This window comes from Eurosta solidaginis, chromosome 3, assembly GCF_040869045.1.
Source record: "Eurosta solidaginis isolate ZX-2024a chromosome 3, ASM4086904v1, whole genome shotgun sequence".
NCBI classification, from domain to species: Eukaryota; Metazoa; Arthropoda; class Insecta; order Diptera; family Tephritidae; genus Eurosta; species Eurosta solidaginis.
Window position 1 is genome coordinate 184,457,344 of NC_090321.1, and position 21,605 is coordinate 184,478,948.

The 21,605-nt window shown below is 35.0% G+C and overlaps 1 protein-coding gene across 3 annotated transcripts in view; it reads left to right on the forward strand.

The window, feature by feature from the left end:
* Positions 1 to 3,167: 3,167 nt before the first annotated feature.
* Np (Notopleural) overlaps positions 3,168 to 21,605 on the forward strand; it is a 118,800-nt gene continuing 100,362 nt past the window's right edge. For 2 of the 3 annotated variants that reach the window (XM_067774238.1, XM_067774240.1), the window contains exons 1-2: positions 3,168 to 3,443; positions 15,820 to 16,825. In XM_067774238.1, the coding sequence (XP_067630339.1) occupies positions 16,823 to 16,825 (3 nt within the window). In that variant the 5' untranslated portion in view covers positions 3,168 to 3,443; positions 15,820 to 16,822. The remainder of the gene's footprint in view (positions 3,444 to 15,819; positions 16,826 to 21,605) is intronic. The other variant, XM_067774239.1, reaches the window with a different exon arrangement.

The window sequence follows — 21,605 nt, forward strand, 5'->3', positions numbered from 1 at the left end:
TATGTAAGGCTCAAATTTTTTGGTGGGATGTTACCATGCAGACAAAAACAAACGCATATTAGAGTGCCCCTTAAGATGTGCGTACAAATGCCTTTTAAATTATAGATTGAATAGGATCTTAATAGCTGACCTGTGCTCAAGATCGGCAATATTAACAGAAGTTTGAAGGCCGATATTTTATCACTAGTAAAATGCGATATTCAATTTATTTATTTATTTTAATCAAATGGAAAATATACTCTTAGTGAATACAACTTAATTAAATTAAGGTTCATCACAAGGTAGAAAATGTACATGTTTCTTCCTGCGGTTGTAGAACCTTAATGTGTGTTCATGAAAAATAGAATCAATTTTTAGAGGTTTTATATGTGAATAAGGGGTAAGAATATACTCTAACAAAACGAAGAAATGTTTGTGGAACACTTTGAGACTAGAACCGCTTCACCAGGGTTATACTTTCATTTGATACACCGAAGGCTCCAAGACACAAAATGGCATCAAAACGGGGATCCTCGACCCCAGAAACAAAATGTATTTTCCAATCGAAGGTATCTTCATAAGCCGGTGTGCATAGATCAACTTGCAACGAGGCTGCAGCATACCCAGCGAAAACAGTCAGGCCACGCTCAACACAATATCTTGAGTTGAGACTAGATCCACAACAGTAACTAAGTACTTATAGGAGGATAAAACACAAAGCGTTTTAAATCCATGATTAGCCTCCCAGAAAGCAGCCTTAAAATTTTAACAGGGATACTAACAGCTCGCTGAAGACTTAACAGCTATATGTACAAGCTAGGCATATGGTCTAGTAGCTTCTGTCGGTTCTGTAGACTGTAGATCACACCCCTCTCATATGCGATGCCGTAGCGAGAAGAAAACTAAGGATCATTGAATTCCTAAAGTTTGAAATTGAGTACATACACTCTCTGAAGTCATGAACCATTCTGGATTTCTGCAAGGAGGAGGAAGAGGTGTTGTGAATAAAATGACAGCACTATAGAGCTATATGCAGGTAGCATTGCATAGCCCCCAACAATCAATCTATTTACCCATCTATGTACACTAAACTACGGATTCTACTTTTAGATAATTCGCATAAAAAAAATTTATAGTTTCAAATATCCAACAAGCGGCAAAAAAAAGACTTCCCCTAGAGTGCTTCTCTACGGCACGAAACATGTTTTCTCGAAATGTGAGAAGAGATCTTATCGATTTTGACATTATAGGACCTTTTGATGGAAAATGTTTGAACTGCTTTAAAAGAAAATATCAGTAAGCAACTTTCGGCTAGGTGAATAGCCCTTTATATAAAATTGCTTCATATATATATTAGACTGCATTGGTGGTAGAGCAGAGCCACTCATACGCTAACTTAACAAAATCTTGAGCACATACTGTTCTAGTTGATGTAATAGAATAGTCGACGTTTGGTTGAAATTTGTCTAAAGGAAAATTTACATATGCGCTTTAGTCCCTTTATAGCGGATTAAGCAGCAAGGTATTTCATTGTCATCTTGTGGCGATTTTAAAGCATTAAAGCTGAACAACGCTATTGGAGCGTTTACGCTAGTCCACTTAAACTGAGTTAACAAGTAAATCGTATATAAGTGCCTTTGGTCTAGTAAATTAGGCACATTTTGGTGGCAGCTTTTTACTATTGAGTTTCCATACACCAAGAGTATGGTAAACCAGTACTTTTACTACCAGATGACGGTTGGTTACTTTCTCGGTATATGTGTTCATAAATCGTTGTCAAGACAAATTTTCAGCAGAGGCTTTGCGATTCAGATGTACGCCACCTCAAAACATTTTTGATTTATTTCTTTATTTAGTTCATAGCGACATACATTTGATTCACAATTTTGGTAATCAATTGATTATTAATATAAATATAAGAAACTAACCCTATCCAATACTTTGCTTAAAAAAACATTTGAGTCCCGAAAATCATTTTATCGAGGACACTCTAATAAACATGTATACAAAAGTTAATCAATACTTGCATACCGATTTTTTTGCAAAGTAAAGAAAACATTGAAACAAATAAATGAATGGGAAAGCACAACTAAATATTGCCTTTACACAATAATTATGGGTTTTAATTTTTTCACTTGCGTACCCTAACTTAGATATCTACATAAGTGAAGCAACTTTAAACTTTACTCAATGGCAAACTAACACAAAAAAGATACATATTTACTTAATGATCAGCTGAGCTGAGGTGTTTCACAACAACTGCTAACAAAAATATCTTCTAACACAAGAGATTTCATTGTTGTATTCTCTTTTTACAGTTGCATTCAAATATATAGCTTTTGTTGTTGTTGATTTTGTTCAAGTTAAGGCACCGTTATACGCTACTTTTTCAGCCTTGCCTTTAGTTGAAATACAATGGCAGTGCTTACGCATGCGCATCATCGTCAACGTAGCAGCAATGTTTCGCAGCTTTGTTACCACCTTCAAACATACACGCATACATACACACACAAACACGAACAAACAATTTATGTATACACTTTCTCTCCAACTTTATTTCTGCTTTATCTCAATATTCTTTTGCTCAACCGTAGAGTCCATGTACGTACGCGTAAGCTCCATGGACAGGTTCTTCTTACGTTTTTCTATTTTTCCAATATTTACTACTCATATGCTTCTTATGTATTTTTTTTTTTAAGTTTTTGTTTGTAAGTCTGCGCATATGTATGCTGCTGTACTTACATATGTTTCTTTGGCCATGGCCATGGCCGTGTCCATATCAAAGAACTTGTTGCTGTTCTTTGCTGACTGCTGCGCTGAGCGTTAACTACGAACATCTGCGTCAACGCACTCACTCGAGATTGGCATGCAATCGGCTGCCGTTAACGTTAGCTATAAAAACTAGTAAGCTTTGGTCTTTTTACAGCAGCAAGCATTCAATCGTTGTTTTGCTGCCTTCGCATAAGCAGCACAGCACTTCTTTGCGCTCTTTGACTCGTAGTTAGCTGGTTTTTGGCCATTGACTTTGACTTTGTCTTTGGCTTTTAGTGCTGTGCATATCTTGTTCGCCGTTTAAATATCAGTTGCTATTTAACATTCGGTTTTCGTTGTCGTTCTTTTGCTTTCATTGCTGCTGCAGAGTCACTTTACCATTATCACTAACTAGCAATTGGGCTCAGCGAGCACAAGAAAGTTGCTTACCGCCGTTGGACACTCAGTTATTCATTCAGTTGCTCGTGCGACTTTTACCCGAACTGTTGGCTGGTATTTTGTGCGCGGTTAGAAAGTGCTTTGTGATTCATTTACTGTCTATGTAAATTAAAAGATGCCTCTATATTGTTATATCGAAGTGAAACTATTTTTTGATGACTAAGTTTGCATCAATTGTGTTTGGTTTATTAAAGTTAACTCAAGGATAATGAAAAGAAATTTTGGATTGGCCATTGGTTGACCCTTTTTTGAAAGTGAGTTGTTAAAGCACATAGTTTTTGTGATCAAGAATTTCCTTTGTTTTTACTTACAATATTTTTTAGAGTTGTGTGCTCAGCATTTTGTTTTAAAACTGACCAAAATTATGTTTCCAATTAAACATTTCGCAGTTTTCACACATTGAGCTCGATTCGAACCCGCGATCTTACATTGAATTTAGTTTTTGCATTCAGGCATTCTTTACAACTCAATCGATATTCGAGTTCGTGTCTTAAGTCTTATGTTAGGAAAGTTTATTTTCTTGAACATTGTTACGGCGCACAGTGGCGCCTTTTCAGTTTTTCTTTGCAAAAATCATAACCTTTGAACCAATAAAGGTATTTTAAAAATTTAAAATGCAAACGAAAGCAAATTATTTGAGGTTTTATTGTGTGAAAGCTCAGAATGTCACAGATACAGGGTGCTTCAAAAAAATTCGTCAAAATCGAAAATGTTTAGAAAAATGCAAAAACATAATGTTTTTATTAAAAAATAAAAAAATAAAATGAGATTTGTCTCATAATGACGTATTGAAGCATTAAATAAGATAAAGTAATGATTTTGATAAGATAGCGTGGCACTGCCCACTTATGATAAAAAGTTGCATCTAAGTAGTCGCGTAAACAATAACTACCAAAATCGATAGAAGTATTCTTTTTTTAAATGACAATACTCTTATAAAACTCATATGTTCATTTTTGGTGCCCCAATAACAAGGTGCTTCAAAATTCATCGTCAAATTTTACATGTTTTTTTTTTTAATTTACAAGCCCAATAAGTATTTTATTAATAACTAAAAAGTCGTTCAATGAAATTTTATTTGAGCTAAAAATTAAACAGCCAACGAATTTTGGAAAAGGGGAGTGGGACTGTCCATTTATGCTAAAAAGTTTAATCTTAGAACCGCTTTACCAATTTGTACCAAACTCGATAGACGTATTAATTTCTATAAAAATTTAATACTCGTTTGAAGGCGAAAAGCCTAAGCTTTAAAATAAATTTGATAAACTTTAGAGAAATGCAATAATGAAAAGTATATATTTATAAATTACTAAATTAATTAGTTATTTTATTTGAAATAAAAAATTAACTTGTACATAGATATCTTATTTTTCAATAAAGTAACAAAACTGATTAGTAAATCTCTTTTTCATTATTGTGATAAGAAGTGAGAAACTTATTTTATCTTAACATAGTCATCGTCACTGGAACACATATCTAACAAAGCAACCATTTTTGAGCTATACGCATCTGTAAGATCTTTTTGTGTTCTTACATACCTCATAGATGATATGACTGGATCAGAAGAAATAGCTAACATGTTGAAAAGGTCTTCGTTTTGTCTAACTCCTGATACTTTGCAGGTGGTCATACATCTTGTAGTCCTTGTTCTTAGATTCTTGAGCTTCTTCAGACAATTCTCCTAATTGTTAGCACTGGTACTCTATTAAATTTTTTCCATGTGATAAAATTTTATGTACCGTTGGTGTAAGTTTCTTCTCAGGACACTTTTGATGCAGCAACTCTGTAGTTTTAGATGCATATTCTCCAAATTTGGGTCCACTGACTGGTTCGTGGCAGTTTAAAATATTTAAAATTACTCCCAATCTTTTCATAGTATCTCTATCAACTCCTATTATGTGAGCAGTCACTTCATCGTTTTCAAAAAATCTTCTTGAGGAGTTACCATCATTTGTATTTCCGTATCCATACTTTGGACAGTCAACTATAAGGCCAATCTCTTTATAAAATACATCCTGAATTATTTTTTCCCTGTTTTGTTTCTCCTTACATGTTGTGTTGTCGTCGAAAACTTCTCCTTGTTGTGGTAGTGTATAAGCCAGCTTCAAAACACATTTCATACATCTTATCCAAGTATGCAAAGGAGATATCCCATACTCATAATTTAGTTCGTCAGTTATTGAATCATCAAGATTTTCAAAGTCCTTTTGGCTCTTCTTACAAACTGGATATTTCATTGTAGATGACGTATTTGTTATTAAGTTCAAAACTTTTCCATCGACCATTGTTAGAAGAAAATCATGCATTATTGTAATGACATTCCCATCTTCAATTTCCTTTTTTATATACGCTTTGAACTGATGATCCATCACAGCCCTACTTAGTTATCAATGCTAGCTCCTTTGGCAGTGATTTCAACTTTTCTTCAGTAAAACTTTGAAGGAGTCGCGTAGACGTATGATCCATTAGGTTTTATAGCTCAATTTCAGCTGATACTTCGGTTATTTTGGGACTTAGAGGAACTGCTTCTTTCTTGGCTTGAGTAATTTTTTTGTATCCAGGTAAAATATCGGCATTAAGTTGCAGTATAATAAATTTTTTCTTCGTTAAACCGAGATCTATAAACAGCGCCAAAGCTTCTTCGGGAGTGTATTTCCTAGGTAGCGCATTTGGTGGTATGGGAATTCTGTTTTTGATCCTCATCAATCGCACTGGACTTGCTACCGCAACTGCTTCTGTTATATGAGACTTCACGTTTTCTTCGTCTTTTTTATATTTGATAGCCAGTGCTTCTGAAGATGAGTCGTGGCCATAGCTTTTGTGGTATCAAACAGCTTCCTTTTCCTTGCGTAGGTAGAACACTCTCCTATGGGTTTTGTTGGTCTCCCTCTAGTTGGATTGGTTAACGTGCTAGGCGTTTCTACGTCCAAAAAATGTGTCACCTAGCCACTTTTCATGCTTACTTAGAAATTTTGAATTGTTACGATAGACGTCATTCCATTTTCTTTCTATCATAATGTATTGTAAACCAATTTTTTCTTCCAGGCCTTCCTTTTCTTTAGTGCTTGTTTCACTTGCTAATTCTCTCATAATAGCATCAACGAAGTCCCGTCTTGACTTTGAAGATTTAAACACCGCAAATAGTTTCGAGTTTTCTAGATACATATTAGAATTGGCTTCGAGTGTATCTGTGAACTATATTTAAAAATACTATTCACTTTATTTAAGTAAACAGAATACTTAGTTCTTTATTCTCCAAAAGACGAATGATAATGTGCATTGTATGATGGATAGCTTTATATACCTACTCAAATTATTAAAATTAATTTCAGGTATACAATTCGTAACTAAAAAAACGTATGTTGTTAACAAGTTCCAATAACAAAAACGACCTTACGGCCGTACTGAATTATATATACCTGCTCAGGCGCGTATTTATGCCCAAGGTTGTTTAACTTTATTTGATGTAAAAAGTGAAGTTGCAGCTGGACGCAGGTAGACTTTATGAATTTAGGTAACTGAATATTTCACAAATAACTACTGTTAATTTGACGGAGCACATATTTTAACATTTGTTTTCCATAAAAATTTTTAAAAGGGCCTAAAAATAGACATTTCGAAAAACAGGTATATCCGCCAACTTTTACCAAAAAAAAACAATTTTTGTTTGTTTCAATCCTAAATTAAATTATCTTTAATAGCTATATAAGAAAACGACAACCGGCCGCCTTATTTATTCACAAAACCATTTTAAATACAACGAAAAAGAAGAAAATTTTCAAAATTTTCCCAATGTTGAAAATTAGTCGACTTTGAGCGGCTCTACCTGGTAAACTATAATTTTGTGTGAAAAAACAGTTATATACTCTTAATCCCCGGAAAATTTTCTATGAGAAACATGTATTAGATCTAGCGAACGCTTTCATGATTTTTTTGATTTTTGCCATGCTTTAACGCCAGAGGTGCCACTGTGCGGTGTTAAAATTAAAGCTATTTGACTAAACAAATTTTTTTTAACTGAGTTTTTTTAAAGATATTTCCAAACAAAAATTCTCATCATGAATATTAGAAATTTATTTGTGCTACATCAGTAACTGGAATAGTTAAAGTTGGTTTTGAACAAGAAAAATTCTAACTTAAGGGCCAATTACTGGTAGCGTATAAGCATATTATCATAACCAGATAAAAGAGCTGATCGAACCCACCTTATGGAAATCAATGTAATCGATTAATGGTGCCATAGCATAACGCTAACGCTATAACCGTACCATAGCCAACCAATTGGTTTTAGGTTTCTCGCCATATCCATAACCTAAAAATATTTCAGTTGGTGAATTCAATAACTTTTTTTAGATTTTATTCATTGTTTTGTATATGTTATGACTAAGAGACTTATTTTTTGTGGAATATGTTTTTAATTTTTTGAGTTTTCTTCATTATTATGAAATTTTCAAGATTTTTAGGTTAAAGCACCATTAATCGATCACATTGGAGATGGATATGGATATGGTGGTAGTAGTAGTAGTGATTTATTTATTTGCTTTCAACTAGTAATTACAAAAGTAAAGCAAAATGAATTTAAACTAAAAATATATAAAAATAAATAAAGAATCCAGACAATAACAATAAATGTTGTGTGTTTTAATATCACTTATAACTAAACCACTCATTTAGGAAAATTCGTTGAATAAGTTTTCTATACTTAAGGCAATTTCTTATATAAACCAAGAGTGAATTATAGTTATACCCCTTAATGATATTTACCACCTTCTGCAGATCTAAAACCTTCCCACCAAAACAATTAAACCGTATATATTTTTATATAGGACTTATCCCAATGAAGTGATAGGTGTCTTCAGCTACACATAAATTGCACATAGAACAGTTGTTGGAAAAAACATTTTTAAAACATTGAACATTAAAATTTAGCAACCCAAAATCAGACTTATGGCGTACGCAGAATACTTATCGTTAAAATAGTTAGAGTACATAGAGAGCAAGCCAGAGTAAAGATCATGTGACAACTGAAAAGAACTATAGGCATAGTCTGCAACCCTTTTTGAATTAATTTCTCTAGTAAAATTGGTATGCTCATATTAAGCGATGCCGAACGTTTCTCCACTTTTTGACCCAGAACGACCCCTGTATCACTGTCTCCTCTGCTACAACTCGAGGCAGTTTATTTACTGCCAAACTTAAACAGCGCGCAATATAAAGCATGTAAATGCGTAAGGTGTGACTGAATAGTGACGATAAACCTGATTCAAGGAGTAACATATAGTTTGGTGTATTAGCTGGTAAAAAAATTAACTTTTTTAAAAAGCAGCGAAGAAGTTTCTCTACACATTCAAACTTATCAACACCCTATATGGTTATGGATATGGGTATGGTTACGACTATGGCGTTAGGGTTAAGGAAGTTTAGTCAGCCCCTTAGCCAGACACCATTAACCACATATCCATAATTTTTATACAGAAATCAAGTTCGTGTCTTAAGTCTTTTGTACAACTTGCAACGAGCATTCCATGGCAAACCGAGTTTCGAACGGCTCTGCTTATTAATTTTAAATTTCAAAATTAAAAAAAAAAGTTTAAAAAACAAACAACTAATTGAATGTTATAGAAAATTCCTGCACACCCAATTTTGCATGCTCACTTCCGGCAATAGACAGTTTCGCTGAAACCTACTGGGCTTACCCTCCAGAAAAAAATGATCGGCAGGAAAAATTTGAGATAGTTTTGCAGAATGTCAGTTTCACCCCATTGATTTAATAAGAAGTTTTAAGTCTTTCAAAAGTCGTACTGCTTTTTGACATTTTTTTTTTTCCGAAGAGAGTTTTAGATTTTCTCCCATACGAGAGGGACCCATTTTTATATTTTATATGGAAAAAAATCTGGAACACCCTGCGATAAAAAATTATCAAAAATCAATGCAGATTTCGAGGGGCAACTACCGTGGTGTGGGGGCAGCGTGCTCCATCTACCACATCGAAGATCGTGGATTGAACTTCGGGGAAAAGTGACATCAACATTTTAGAAACAAATTCTTTCAATTAGAAAAAAAAAGGGTCGGCCCTCGGAAGTTATTTCGAAAATATTCCGAGAGTATTTCTGCCATGAAAAGCATCTCAGTGAAAATTAATCTGCCTTGCAAATGCCGTTCGGAGTCGGCATAAAACATGTAGGCCCCACTCCACAAATTTGTAGGGAAAATTAAAAAATGAGCAGGATGAAAATTTAAAGACAACCTCGGCCTAAATCTGCTCGGATGTAAATCGCGCTGATTATTATTATCTTTTTTTTTTTTTTTTTGTAGTTCGATATGCTATATTGTGCTTTATAGACAAAAATCGATGGGGCTACAGAACTGCATACTCGAAAATATTCTAAAAAATCTAAATAAAAATTGGAAATATTTGTAAAATTTTCTCGAATATTCGATAACATTTTTGAGAATGTTTTGTATAACTTCAGATACCAAGATCATTAAGATGTTTTTTATGTTTAGTTATTAGAAATGATAAAAATTAACTTAGTTGTCGAAGTTTGTATCCAACTGTATATGCTTAAAACTTTCACTGCATAGTGGTCGGAAAAAATGGTCAAGAACATTCGGTAATGTATCACCAGCAAATTACAAGAGGATCAGCGTCGTTTATCTCTTATGTCTATAGCTATAACCGTGAAATATGTTGGCGTTCATCAATCTTATATGTAATTGAGATTGTTCTCTATACAAAATATGTCTGAAGCAACTGATTGTGTAACTATCACGAATTTTCGAAATTCGTTCAGATTATTGCTCAACCCCATTAATTAAAGCTTTTTTTTTTGTTGTTATTTACTTTCATTGTTATAAAGTTCAATTGAAATTTACTTGAATACGTATCTTGTATTTAACTTGAGAGCTGCTGAAGCTCGTTTTTCGTTTTATAAGAGGCACTGGCATAAGAAACTTTCTAGGAATGCGCCAAGGAACTCCTTCGATCCTACGACATCAAGAGCTATTTCATTCCATGCTATGTCACCAGTTATCTTGCTCCTTGTATGCTAAGATACTCGGGCATCCCAATCTGCTATGTAAACTAGCCCCTCCCTATAGTAACCAACCACTCTTCATATATTCTTAGCAGATCGCAAAGCCTCATGTGCCACCAAGGTATTGAAGAAGATGACTAAATTGTGAGTGCTAGACAGCAAAATTCAAAGAATGAAAACATTAGCTGAGTTCGACGTAGTCGGGAGTTTAGGAAGAATTCTCTCTATAACCAATTTAAAATCTTTGAAATTCGTGTCGTCTAATTTTTTAATCAGCTCTCTATCTTATTTATCTTTCCCTATGACTCAATGTTCTATGTTCAGATCCTCTTGAGACCAGTAATACTACGTCGTCCGCGTGGATCACTTTCCTTTAAGTTTACAGAGTATGTAGTCTAGAAAGCAATGCCAGAGTAATGGTGACTGGACACCGCCATTCCGAGTCATTCTCCACGAATGTGCCATGACATCACACACTCTTAGTGTAGCGCTTATGATTTCAGACAGCAGAGCTGACTTTGTTGAGTACACAATATGATTTTCTTTATTTACAACATATTGAATAGAGTTTTCTATTGCTTTCAGCAAAACTTATTGAAGCCCTATCTCCTACCTTGTGAACAGAGTCGTGTAGAAAATCATTTTGGGACCGAGTTATCCTATATACTGCAATGAGTTTGACCTAGCACGCTTTAACATTTTGTCTTTGCGTGAGATCTTGATAAACGTACTAGATACCATCCTGAAAATCAATGCTATTTGCTAAAATTTTACATCAAGGCAACTCACAAAGTTTCCTATTCGCCGCACGTTATATGCTTCAATCAAATTGTATTGTGAAACCATTGAAACAACTCAAATCTTTAAATGCTGCAGGAATAGGACACTCTCGTGAATTGCCCCTTCTTTGTTTTATATGGTTAAATTCTCTATACATAGCTAACAGATAATAGGGTGAAAGGAAAAACAAACAGGAAAAATAAGTATTTTCAAGCGAATCTGCTCAAGTAGAACAATATTATAATTTATCTAGAAGAAACCATATAATTTTTGTGAACACCTCACAATTTTTTTACATTAGCATTTTTTTACATAAGCATTTAAGTTATAACAAAACTATTCAGTGAACTTTTAAAATCTACATTTTCAACAAAGAAATTGAGAAAATAAGGAATACAAATAGCAAAAGAACGAGCGGAAATTTTTGTCATTGCAGCAAAATGCTACTGGACAAAAATGAAAACAAAATATGTAAGCAAAGAAGCAAATAGGAAGGTCTGCTAGAAGTTGACTTAGACTATTGGCTTGCTGGTTATTTGAGTGAATACGGCAATATAAATTAAAAGCCATAACAAAGCAAAGAATACTCACAACAACAAACACATAATTATAATAAAAAATAATAACCATACGCAAAGCCATACAAAGTAAAGTAACAGTTATTTAGCAATAGATAAAAAAAAATTAAACTGTATAACTGTAGTTGCAAAGACTAAAATTGTGAAAAAAACTAAACATCAAAACAAATAAATAAGTGAAAAGTGAGGAAGCAACAGCAATGAAGAGAAAAGTTTAAGAAACTCATTACTTATGCTATGAAAAAATGTATTATTATTTTTTTTATATTACGCAAATCTACAAATGTACACTTTCAAGATCAGCTGAATGTATATATGTGTGTATGTATATCTACTAAGACCTATGCTAGTCTTCAATTGTTCATAATAGCATATTTGCTTGTTAAGTTCTTTAAGTGCTCATAAATTAGAAAAGAATAAAGAACAAAAAGGTCGTATGACCGCTATGCAATGAATGACTGTGAATAAAAACTTAATTAAATAAAATTATTACACAAATAGACATAAAAGCCGTAAGAATAAAAAGAATAAGTGTGAAAGCAATGACCTAAATTAACTAACGGAAGTAGTTTAAATTATTATTTCAAATTGGAGTGAGTGAACGGTAAATGAATTAGGAATAAATAAATCAACATCAATCACGAGTCTAAAGAAATAATGAAAAACAAGATAATATCTGCATAAATTGTTTAAAAATAATAGTTATATAAACCACCTAAGAATAGTGTAAGTGTGTAAACTTACTGAGATTTCATGGCATGAATTTTCAAATCAAATTCAAAGGGGTTAAAGCATATTCTTGTTTTTTTCTTAAACTTATGTGGAAATTGGAAGCGTGGCAACGCAAATAAAATTCCCTATTTTTTTTTTTACATCTATATATATAAAAATGAATGCCGGTTTTGTATATAGAATCAAAAACTATCCTGCCGATTTTGTTAAAACTTTCACATATGTTCCGTATACCTTACGCGGTGGTTTGCACATAGGTTTGGTTGCGATCGATGCACAGGGTCTCGAGATATATCCAAAAACGTGGACTCGGGTACCCCTAGAATGTGTTTATAGAATATGGATAACACATGAAAGGTGTTGATGAGTGCTTTAGTAGAGGGTAATTTCCATATCCTGTTTTACTAGGGTCTCGATATATAGGCCAAAAAGTGGGCCCGTGAACGCCTAGATAGTGTTATTACATTGTGGGTATCAAATTGAAGCTGTTGATGAGTGCTTTAGTACAAGGTAGTTTTCATACCTATTGGTGACTAGGGTCTCGAGATTAGGCCGAAACATGGACCAGAATACACCTAGAATGTGTTTTACATTATGGGTATCAAATTGAAGCTGTTGATATGTGTTTTAGTACACAGCAAGTTTTACACCGTTGTATGACTAGGGACTCGAGATATAGGCCAAAACATGGACCCGGATACCCCTAGAATGTGTGTGTATTGTGGATATCAAATGAAAGCTGTTGCTGAGAGCTTTAAAGTAATTTTCATTGTGATATTCGATTTAGTCGCATCAACCTGGCAAAACTGATAAATATGCATGCGAATCCGAAATAATGACATGCATTAATAATACCCACATACCTATTTACATACGTCCTATTCGATTTGCCTGCAATTTGGTATATAAATTTGCCTATATTAGTATTTACGATGCTTTTTTCCGGGAAGTAGACCAGAGACGAACTGGGACTGAGACTGCGACTCGGAATGGGACTGGAACAAAATACATACCACCATCTGGGACTGGCAATAAGAGATAAAGAAGAATTAGAAAAACTTCAGAGAAGAGAAAAGAGAGAAGGAGACTGAGAAAGAGGAGACGAAGATGGAGATAGATGAAGCGAAAAATATGGAGGGAGGAGTGAATACAATGATAAGGGAAAAGTTTAGAGGGGGAGGGAAGAGTTAGACGGAAAAGGCTTATTAAAATGTATGCAGATAAACCAAATTTAGGGCAGAACAATGTCTGCCGGGTCTGCAAGTTTTAAATAAACCTTAATTATCATAATCAATATAATCATGCAGAAAACATGTTTTTGTTTTTCATTTTCCTTATTAAAATATCTGTTGCAAGGGTATGCACCACGTTCATGGTTTTAATGAGGCAACTTCTTCTTTATTCACATAGATTTTAGGAGGCATTATAGACAAAATTATGTATCGCAAGTTTTCTTGCAAAAACCTATGCAAGGTACTTTTCAGAAAGCGCAATTCGAAAAACTTATTTTGAAAAGTGGTGTTATTAGCCCTCGGGTCAACTTGTAAAAAATCTTGGGGACTTACAACGTCGGCATCCAGGGAGGTACTGATTCTTGTAAAAAGCTTAGCAAGTCATACTCATCACGAGCGCTTTCGGCATATTTTTTCCCGAGAAGAAAACGTTCCTAAATAAATCATAACCAACATTAAAACAAAGGAACTACAAATACGTGAAGAAGGAGTGGAAGGAGAACTGGTGTTAAACTGAGCAGTAATATATGCGACAAAGCTACAGATTTTCAGTGTGAAGAATATAATTGGCTCAACTTTCAAATGCGTATTCAATAAAAATTACTGCAAAATTTTGCTCAGGAAGAATTATATTTATTATACCACTTTTCCTAACAATACCAAAGTTGCTCTATTTACAAAATTGCTGCTCTTTAGTCGAGTTAGAATTACAAATAATTACTTAAAACAATGCCTCGAAATATTAAGGACATTTTTGCCTTCATATCTTCAGCACTTCTTATCCAACCCCATCAGGGTTACGCAGTCAAGAATTCTGATTTATAGAGTAGAAGAAAGACGGCCCAACTCCGACATTTCGTTTATCTACAAATTAAAAATAAAACATCAGAAAGCACTTAACTCTTTCACTATCTCTATTTCGATTGCTATCAATATATATCTTTATCTTTATCTGCATCTCTGTCTTTGTCCCATTATATATATAAATAATTATATATATTTATCTTTAACTCTATTTCTATATCATCATTTTTCTCTTTCTCCGACTCGGTTTATATCTTTATTTCTATCTCAATTCTTCCTTTTCTTCATTTCTATTCTTTATTTCTATTTCTATTCTTCCTTCCCTCACTGTGCATTCCATTTCCTTTACTTCTATACCTCCCTCCGCTATTCCTCTCACTCTTTCTATTCCAGTCGATCACTTGGTCTCTACCATTATCTTTTCCTCCTCCTTTATTCTCTCCGTACTAACCCGTCTTAACAAATTTGAAAGAAAATATATTATCAGAGAAGATATGGTCTCTATTTTAGTCTAGGAGAGCCGAAAATCGGTTTCTTTCTCCTCGAAAAATGTCATTTTAAGAAGCATGTGGTACCAATTCTGCCTATCAAGCAACAGATGCTATTATATCAAATCTCAAGTCTGTGAACGTTGATTTTGTGTTTGGTTCTATAAGCGTTCAATTGGGAAGATTATCTCTCGCTTTAAAACGATTTGGATATTATCGCTCCAGTAGTGTTCTTGTCTCTGCAATGGATAAAAAAATGTATTTTTTACCATGAGGTCATCAAAAATTCAATGGAACGCAGAATAGTTCAGCTTGATAGATAAAATGGTACTATTGCAAGCTGTAATAAGGTGGTATAGTGCTTCGCCCACCACGCCGAATGTTCTGGTTTCCAATCTGTGAAAAGCAACGTCATACATTTTGAAAAAAGTTGTTTAATTACAAAAAATATTTTCTAAGCGCGGTCGCCCATAAGCTGTGGTTTCTAGAAAAGTTTCTTTCGGTGATAATACATCTACCTTGCAGCTACCGTTCGGAGTCGGCTTAAATCATGCCGGTGCAATCCCTGCAATTTGTAGAAAGTCATACCATGTACTTATTTTGTATTTCATTGCGAGGATTAACTTAATATATTTTTACGTGAGTTTGGCTTAACTGAAACTTAAAACGGAAATGGTAGCTGTTGGGTGGCAGCTTTTTATCTACACAAAGATTTATAAAAAATTGCTTGTCCTAAAAGTTGATCTCTAGTGACATGGAGCTGCCTTGGGATCGATCCTGGAACAGGGCATTATAATATCTTCGAGCTGTATGTGCGCATGCATGGTTTTAGTACAGACCTTCTACCTTTTAGATGCTTTCAGTTGTTTGGTTTTATTTCGATTCAGCCTAGATTTTAACTACCAACTGAAAACAAACTTTACATTTAAACTAAATACGAAATAAAATCAGCTTTTAAAAATCATTAATATTTTAACAGCAGTGCTAAAAGAATGAACCTCTTAACCAACACTCCGATTTAAACTTAAAATAAAATCAATCCACAGTCCAGTGCAAGAACGCAAAAAGGTATTTCACCGAAGAAATAATCCATCCACAATAACCACACCAGCTGAGCAACGCATCCGCATATTTCAAGCGATTTCTCATCTGCATCCAAACGTTCAACTTCCACTTCTTCAATCGCACACTCTCTAAACTCCATAACACAAGAGCTGCGTCTTCAATATTACACCGGTCAACTTCTTGCGAAGAGCAGCACGCAATTAAGTATCAAAAAAAATGACTTTGAGCAACTTTACGTGCAACAGCACAGCACACAAAAGTTTTGCTACATAATAACAGCATAAAACAGTAGGGCCAGCAGCAGCAGAGAAAAAAGAAAAGCTTTAACAACAACTCAAAAACCACTATCAACCACAAGCAGTTCAAGCGGTAGACCAACTCAGTCACTCAATGGCAAGTGGTAAAATAACAACGACGACCAACTAACTGCATTTGAAGTCAGAACAGTATTTCGCGTTTCATCATTCCATTATGAAGCAGAGGTAGCCAGCGGCAAAATTTGAAAAGAAAACAAAAAACACAAGAACAAAATAACAAATAAATAGTTGTCAGCAGCAAAAACGTTAAGCAAACTGGCGCGCATGCGTTGTAAATTGTGTAGATATTTAAATTGCTAGCACAAATGAATACACACACACAAATACCTGCAAAGACAAAGCAATTTATGTAAAGTCATATTAAAGTAGTAGAGTGCGCGTGCAAAAACAGCAACAACAATAATTACAACGGTGTCAGCAACAGCATCAACGAAAACTTAAAACTTGGCCGGCTGCACGCCACAAGTGGCATCACAGCACAGTTACCCGCACTCAACAAACGTGGCACAAGTGTAGATAGAGATAGTCATTTCCATTGGATCGTATCTTTGGCCTTTTTACTGCTACCAACATTGCTGCGTTATCTTCTGTTTGACCTGCATGGTAAGTGTTCAAAGATTGTAATATTTTTTGCATGGCATTTACAACCAAAAACAACAACAACTATCTCCATCATTATATGTGTGCAAATATATTACTTTGAGTTCTTGTTTTTGCCTTGACTTTGGCCTATAGTCAAATGTAGGCACATGAGTATATAACTACACGCATCCATATGCGGGGCAAACAAAGGCTATGAGATAAAATATAAAAAGTAATGGAAAATAAAAAAAATGTTGAAGAAATTCAACGCAGGAAACTGCTAAAGATTACCATTATAAGTGGCATTTGCATAGCTGCATTTATTACTGCCGGTTTTCCTTTATATTCTCCATAGCTGCGTGTAGGTGAGTGCGTTTGTGTCATTTTTGCCAGCCACATCAGGAAAACAAGTTTTATCGGTAGGTCGATTGGGCTTTGCTGCATTCCAAATACGAATTAGCTAAACTGCATTTATTCGGTTGTAAAAGAAGAGAATAAAACTTGATTGCAAATGTTTGCAATTTCTTAGATTTTTCTGTGTCGAGGTTATTGGGGCGTTGTTTTATGCTCATTTAATCATAATGCATATATCCTAATTTGATAAATCAATACAAACACTACATATAACTATTTTGAAAAGGAAAAATTTGTAAAACAACATGAAATTTCTAGTTTCACTCGAGCCTTGAGTACATCGAATTTTAAAATGGAACTCACTAAGAAAGGGCGTAAGTTGCTAAGGAAGCTCGATTGTGAAATGTAAAAGTTACTATCTGTGAGTGACATGCAGGGACAGTTCCCATAGGGCGGAAATTGCAAGATACACCATTAATTGCTCGACTATCGTTCTTTATAGACCAGTTTTCGGGTTTTTATCGAAAAGTTATCGACAAGCTTCGAAAAAGTATAGGTTATTTTGACGAAAAATTATCGAGATATCATCCAAAAGTGATTGGGTTCTTATTGAAATGTTATCGACTTTTTATCGAAGTTTAATAGATTTCTTATTGGCATGTTATCGTTTTGTTATCAAAAAGTTATAAAGTTACCGATTTGCTAACCAAAAGTTAACGATTTTTCGTCGAAAAGTGGAAAATTGGACTAAGCCTAAGCTTGGAGGGTAACCCTGCAAGAAGAATATAGCACAAAGTATCTTGGAGTTATACTAGATAGTAAGTTGTCCTGAAAAATCTATGTGGAAGAGAAAGCGAAGAAATCCTCCCTGCACTCGATGCATGTAGGAGAATGCTGGGATGCACGTGGGGCCTATCATCCAAACTCTCTCATTGAGTATTTAGGCCATAGTCAAACCCATTCTTTACTATGGGGTTCCTGTTTGGTGGACAGCCACAAAAAAAGTATGTATCCCAAAAAACTTGAGAGGGTATGCAGAATATCAAAATCATTAGCATAACGGGAGAATTAAAGGCTACCCCTCAGCAGCATTTGATGTCATTCTACAAAGGCTTAAGGCCTTGGGCAGCTTGAGTGCAGGCCTTATGGGCACAGCAGTATAGGGCCACATAATATCGGGCAAGCGGAATATATGGTCCCGTGCCTGAGCTTAGAAAGAGATATTGGGCCACAATTGAGCCGGAGGCTTGGTGCCGGGATGCAGAAATGACAAAGTATGCCATACACGTTTATACGGATGGTTTCAAATTAATGGAAGGGCTTGGGTCTGCTCTTTACTGTTTCGGTCTAGAAATAAGAAGATCCTACAGACTGCCAGATTACTGCAGCGTTTTTCTAGCGAAAATTATAGCAGTGAATAAAGCAGCAGAAATTCTGGGGGAAGCGTGCTTAAGCTGCAGTCACGTCAATTTATATATTGATAGACAGGGTGCGATTACGGCAAAAATCTCACACAGTACTTCATCAAGAAGGGTCCTGGAATGCAAAGAAGCATTGGAAAAACTTCGCTCAGGCCGGACCATACATCTTTACAAGGTTCCCGGTCACAAAGGGATAGAAGGTAACGAAAAGGCCGTTGAGTTGGCGAAGGAGGGTGCGACACTCGCTAAGTTGACGATAGACGTCCCAATCCGTTTGGGAGAAATCAAAAGGAGACAGGAGTTGCATATGATCCATCAAACAGAAAAGGCGTAGAGAGAAGCGCGAGGCTGAAAATTTTCTAAGATCATGTGCAGAGCCTATGATATTAGACTCACAAAGTGGCTCATATCTCTGAAGAGAGGAGACATAAGGCTCACTATGGGCATACTGACTGGGCACTGCCTTCTGGCGTCACAAGCTTATAAGTTAGGCCTCGTCAGTAACAGCAAGTGTAGAAAGTATGAGCCGGAGGAAAAACGGTTCAGCACGTTCTGTGTTCATGTCCTGCGCTCGCCAGGTAAAGGCTCCAGCTATTAGGGGCGCCAGAGCTGCCAGATATATTAAGGCAGTAATTAAGCTGGGTCCTAGAAAACTACTAATCTTTGCCAAGAGGACGGAGTTATTCTACAAAATATGTTGTGGCACCTGATTGGGGTTCATCCGTTTGGTCGTCAATCAAATTCTAATAACACTGTGGACATATTCAGTCTAGGTAAGGTCTTTATTGACCGCCTACTTCAACCTAATCTAACCATCGAAAAGTTGAGATATTTTATAGAAAAGATATAATTATATTTTCAAAAAGTTATCGATTTTTATCCAAATATTACCAATTTGTTACCGGTCTTGTATGTGTCCTTTCTCCGCTTTATGAAAAAACTGCTTAGTTAGCAATCTCGCAATCAACGCAACGAAAACTATCGTGGTACCTAGAGCTACTAAACATTCTATCTACTACAACAAGTAAGGAAGGCTAAGTTCGGGTGTAACCGAACATTACAAAATAAGGGAAAATCAGCATTTAGCAAAATTAACCTAGGGTAACCCTGGAATGTGTTTGTATGATATGGGTTTCAAATGGAAGGTATTAAAGAGTATTTTAAAAGGGAGTGGGCCATGGTTCTATAGGTGGACGCCATTTCGGGATATCGCCATAAAGGTGGACCAGGGGAGCCTCTAGAATGTGTTTGTACGATATAGGTATCAAATTAAAGGTACTAGTCGGATTTCGGCCATTTTTTATACCAAGATAAGGTGAATTCAGATAAGTACGTGAACTAAGTTTAGTAAAGATATATCGATTTTTGCTCAAGTTATCGTGTTAACGGCTGAGCTGAAAGAAAGACGGTCCACTGTATATAATAACAGTGCGTTGCTTCAACCGATTTCGCCCATTTTCAGAAAACAGATGTTGTCATAGAATCAATGCCCCTACCAGATTTCACAAGGATTGGTAAATTTTTGTTCGACTTATGGCATTAAAAGTATTCTAGTCAAATTAAATGAAAAAGGGCGGAGCCACGCCCATTCTTTCTTTTATTTTTGTATTTTGTTGCACCATATCATTACTGGAGTTGAATGTTGACATAATTTACTTATATACTGTAAAGATATTAAATTTTTTGTTAAAATTTTACTTAAAAAAAAATTTTTTTTAAAGTGGGCGTGTTCGTCATCCCATTTTGCTTATTTTCTACTTAGCACACATATAGTGATAGGAGTAACATTTCTGCCAAATTTCATTACGATATCTTCAACGACTGCCAAATTACAGCTTGCAAAACTTTTAAATTACCTTCTTTTAAAAGTGGCCGGTGCCACACCCATTTTTTACTAATTTTTTATTTTGCGTCATAGGATTAACGCACCTACCAAGTTTCATCGCGTTATCCGTCTTTGGTAATGAATTATCGCACTTTTTCGGATTTTCGAAATTTTCGATATCGAAAAAATGAGCGTGGTTGTAGTCCGATTTCATTCATTTTAAATAACGATCTGAGACGAGCGCCCGGGCCCCTAAATACCAAATTTCATCAAGATACCTCAAAATTTACTCAAATTATCGTGTTTACGGACGGACGGACGGACGGACGGACATGGCTAAATGAATTTTTTTTTCGCCCAGATCATTTTGATATATAGGACTCTATATCTATCTCGATTAGTTTATGCCGTTATCGATTACCGTTATGCGAACAAAGTTAATATACTCTGTGAGCTCTGCTCAGCTGAGAATAAAAATGCAATCTAACATGAAAGAAAGAGCTATTAAACAAAAAGTTTCAAATTTTTCATAAGGCCTCTTGGCCTTTAACGAGATGCTGATTGCGAATGTCGCGATACTCATTGGTCTGATCATCAGTCTGTGGCAACGTTCGGTCTGGGTTCGGGTTCCGGAATAAAGTGTACTTATACTTGGTAGTATAAGTGCTTTCAGTTACTCAGTACTTGTTATGTTAAGTCGTACTTGATTCTATCAGCTCTGCTTTCTACCGACAAGAAGCCGCCGAACGTCTTCTAAAAAAGCCCGAAATTATTGAAATAAAAATGAGTTTGATTTAATTTGACAAAAATTGTATTCGATTTAAAAAAAAATATATGACATATACATATGTAAATGAAAAAGATTATTCATAACAGGAAAACTTTTTTCTTTAGTACATCCAATACGTTGCTTTTCCCGGGACTTGAACCCTGGACGTTGAGGACGTAGACGAGCACACCACTTCACGATAGTCATGCTCCTACTTATTTTAATCTGCGCATGTCCATTAGCTCAAAGATATTTATTAGCACAAAGAATTATGAATTAAATCTTGCCTCTTCGAAATAGGGAAAGGAAATATTTTGGTCGGCTCCTCTTTTTTCCTTTTTCCTTTCTCACCAGTCCCATTCACTTTTATATTACAAAAAAATTTTTTTTTTAATTATTATTGGCCTTCAATCTTTAAATTTATTAAATTAT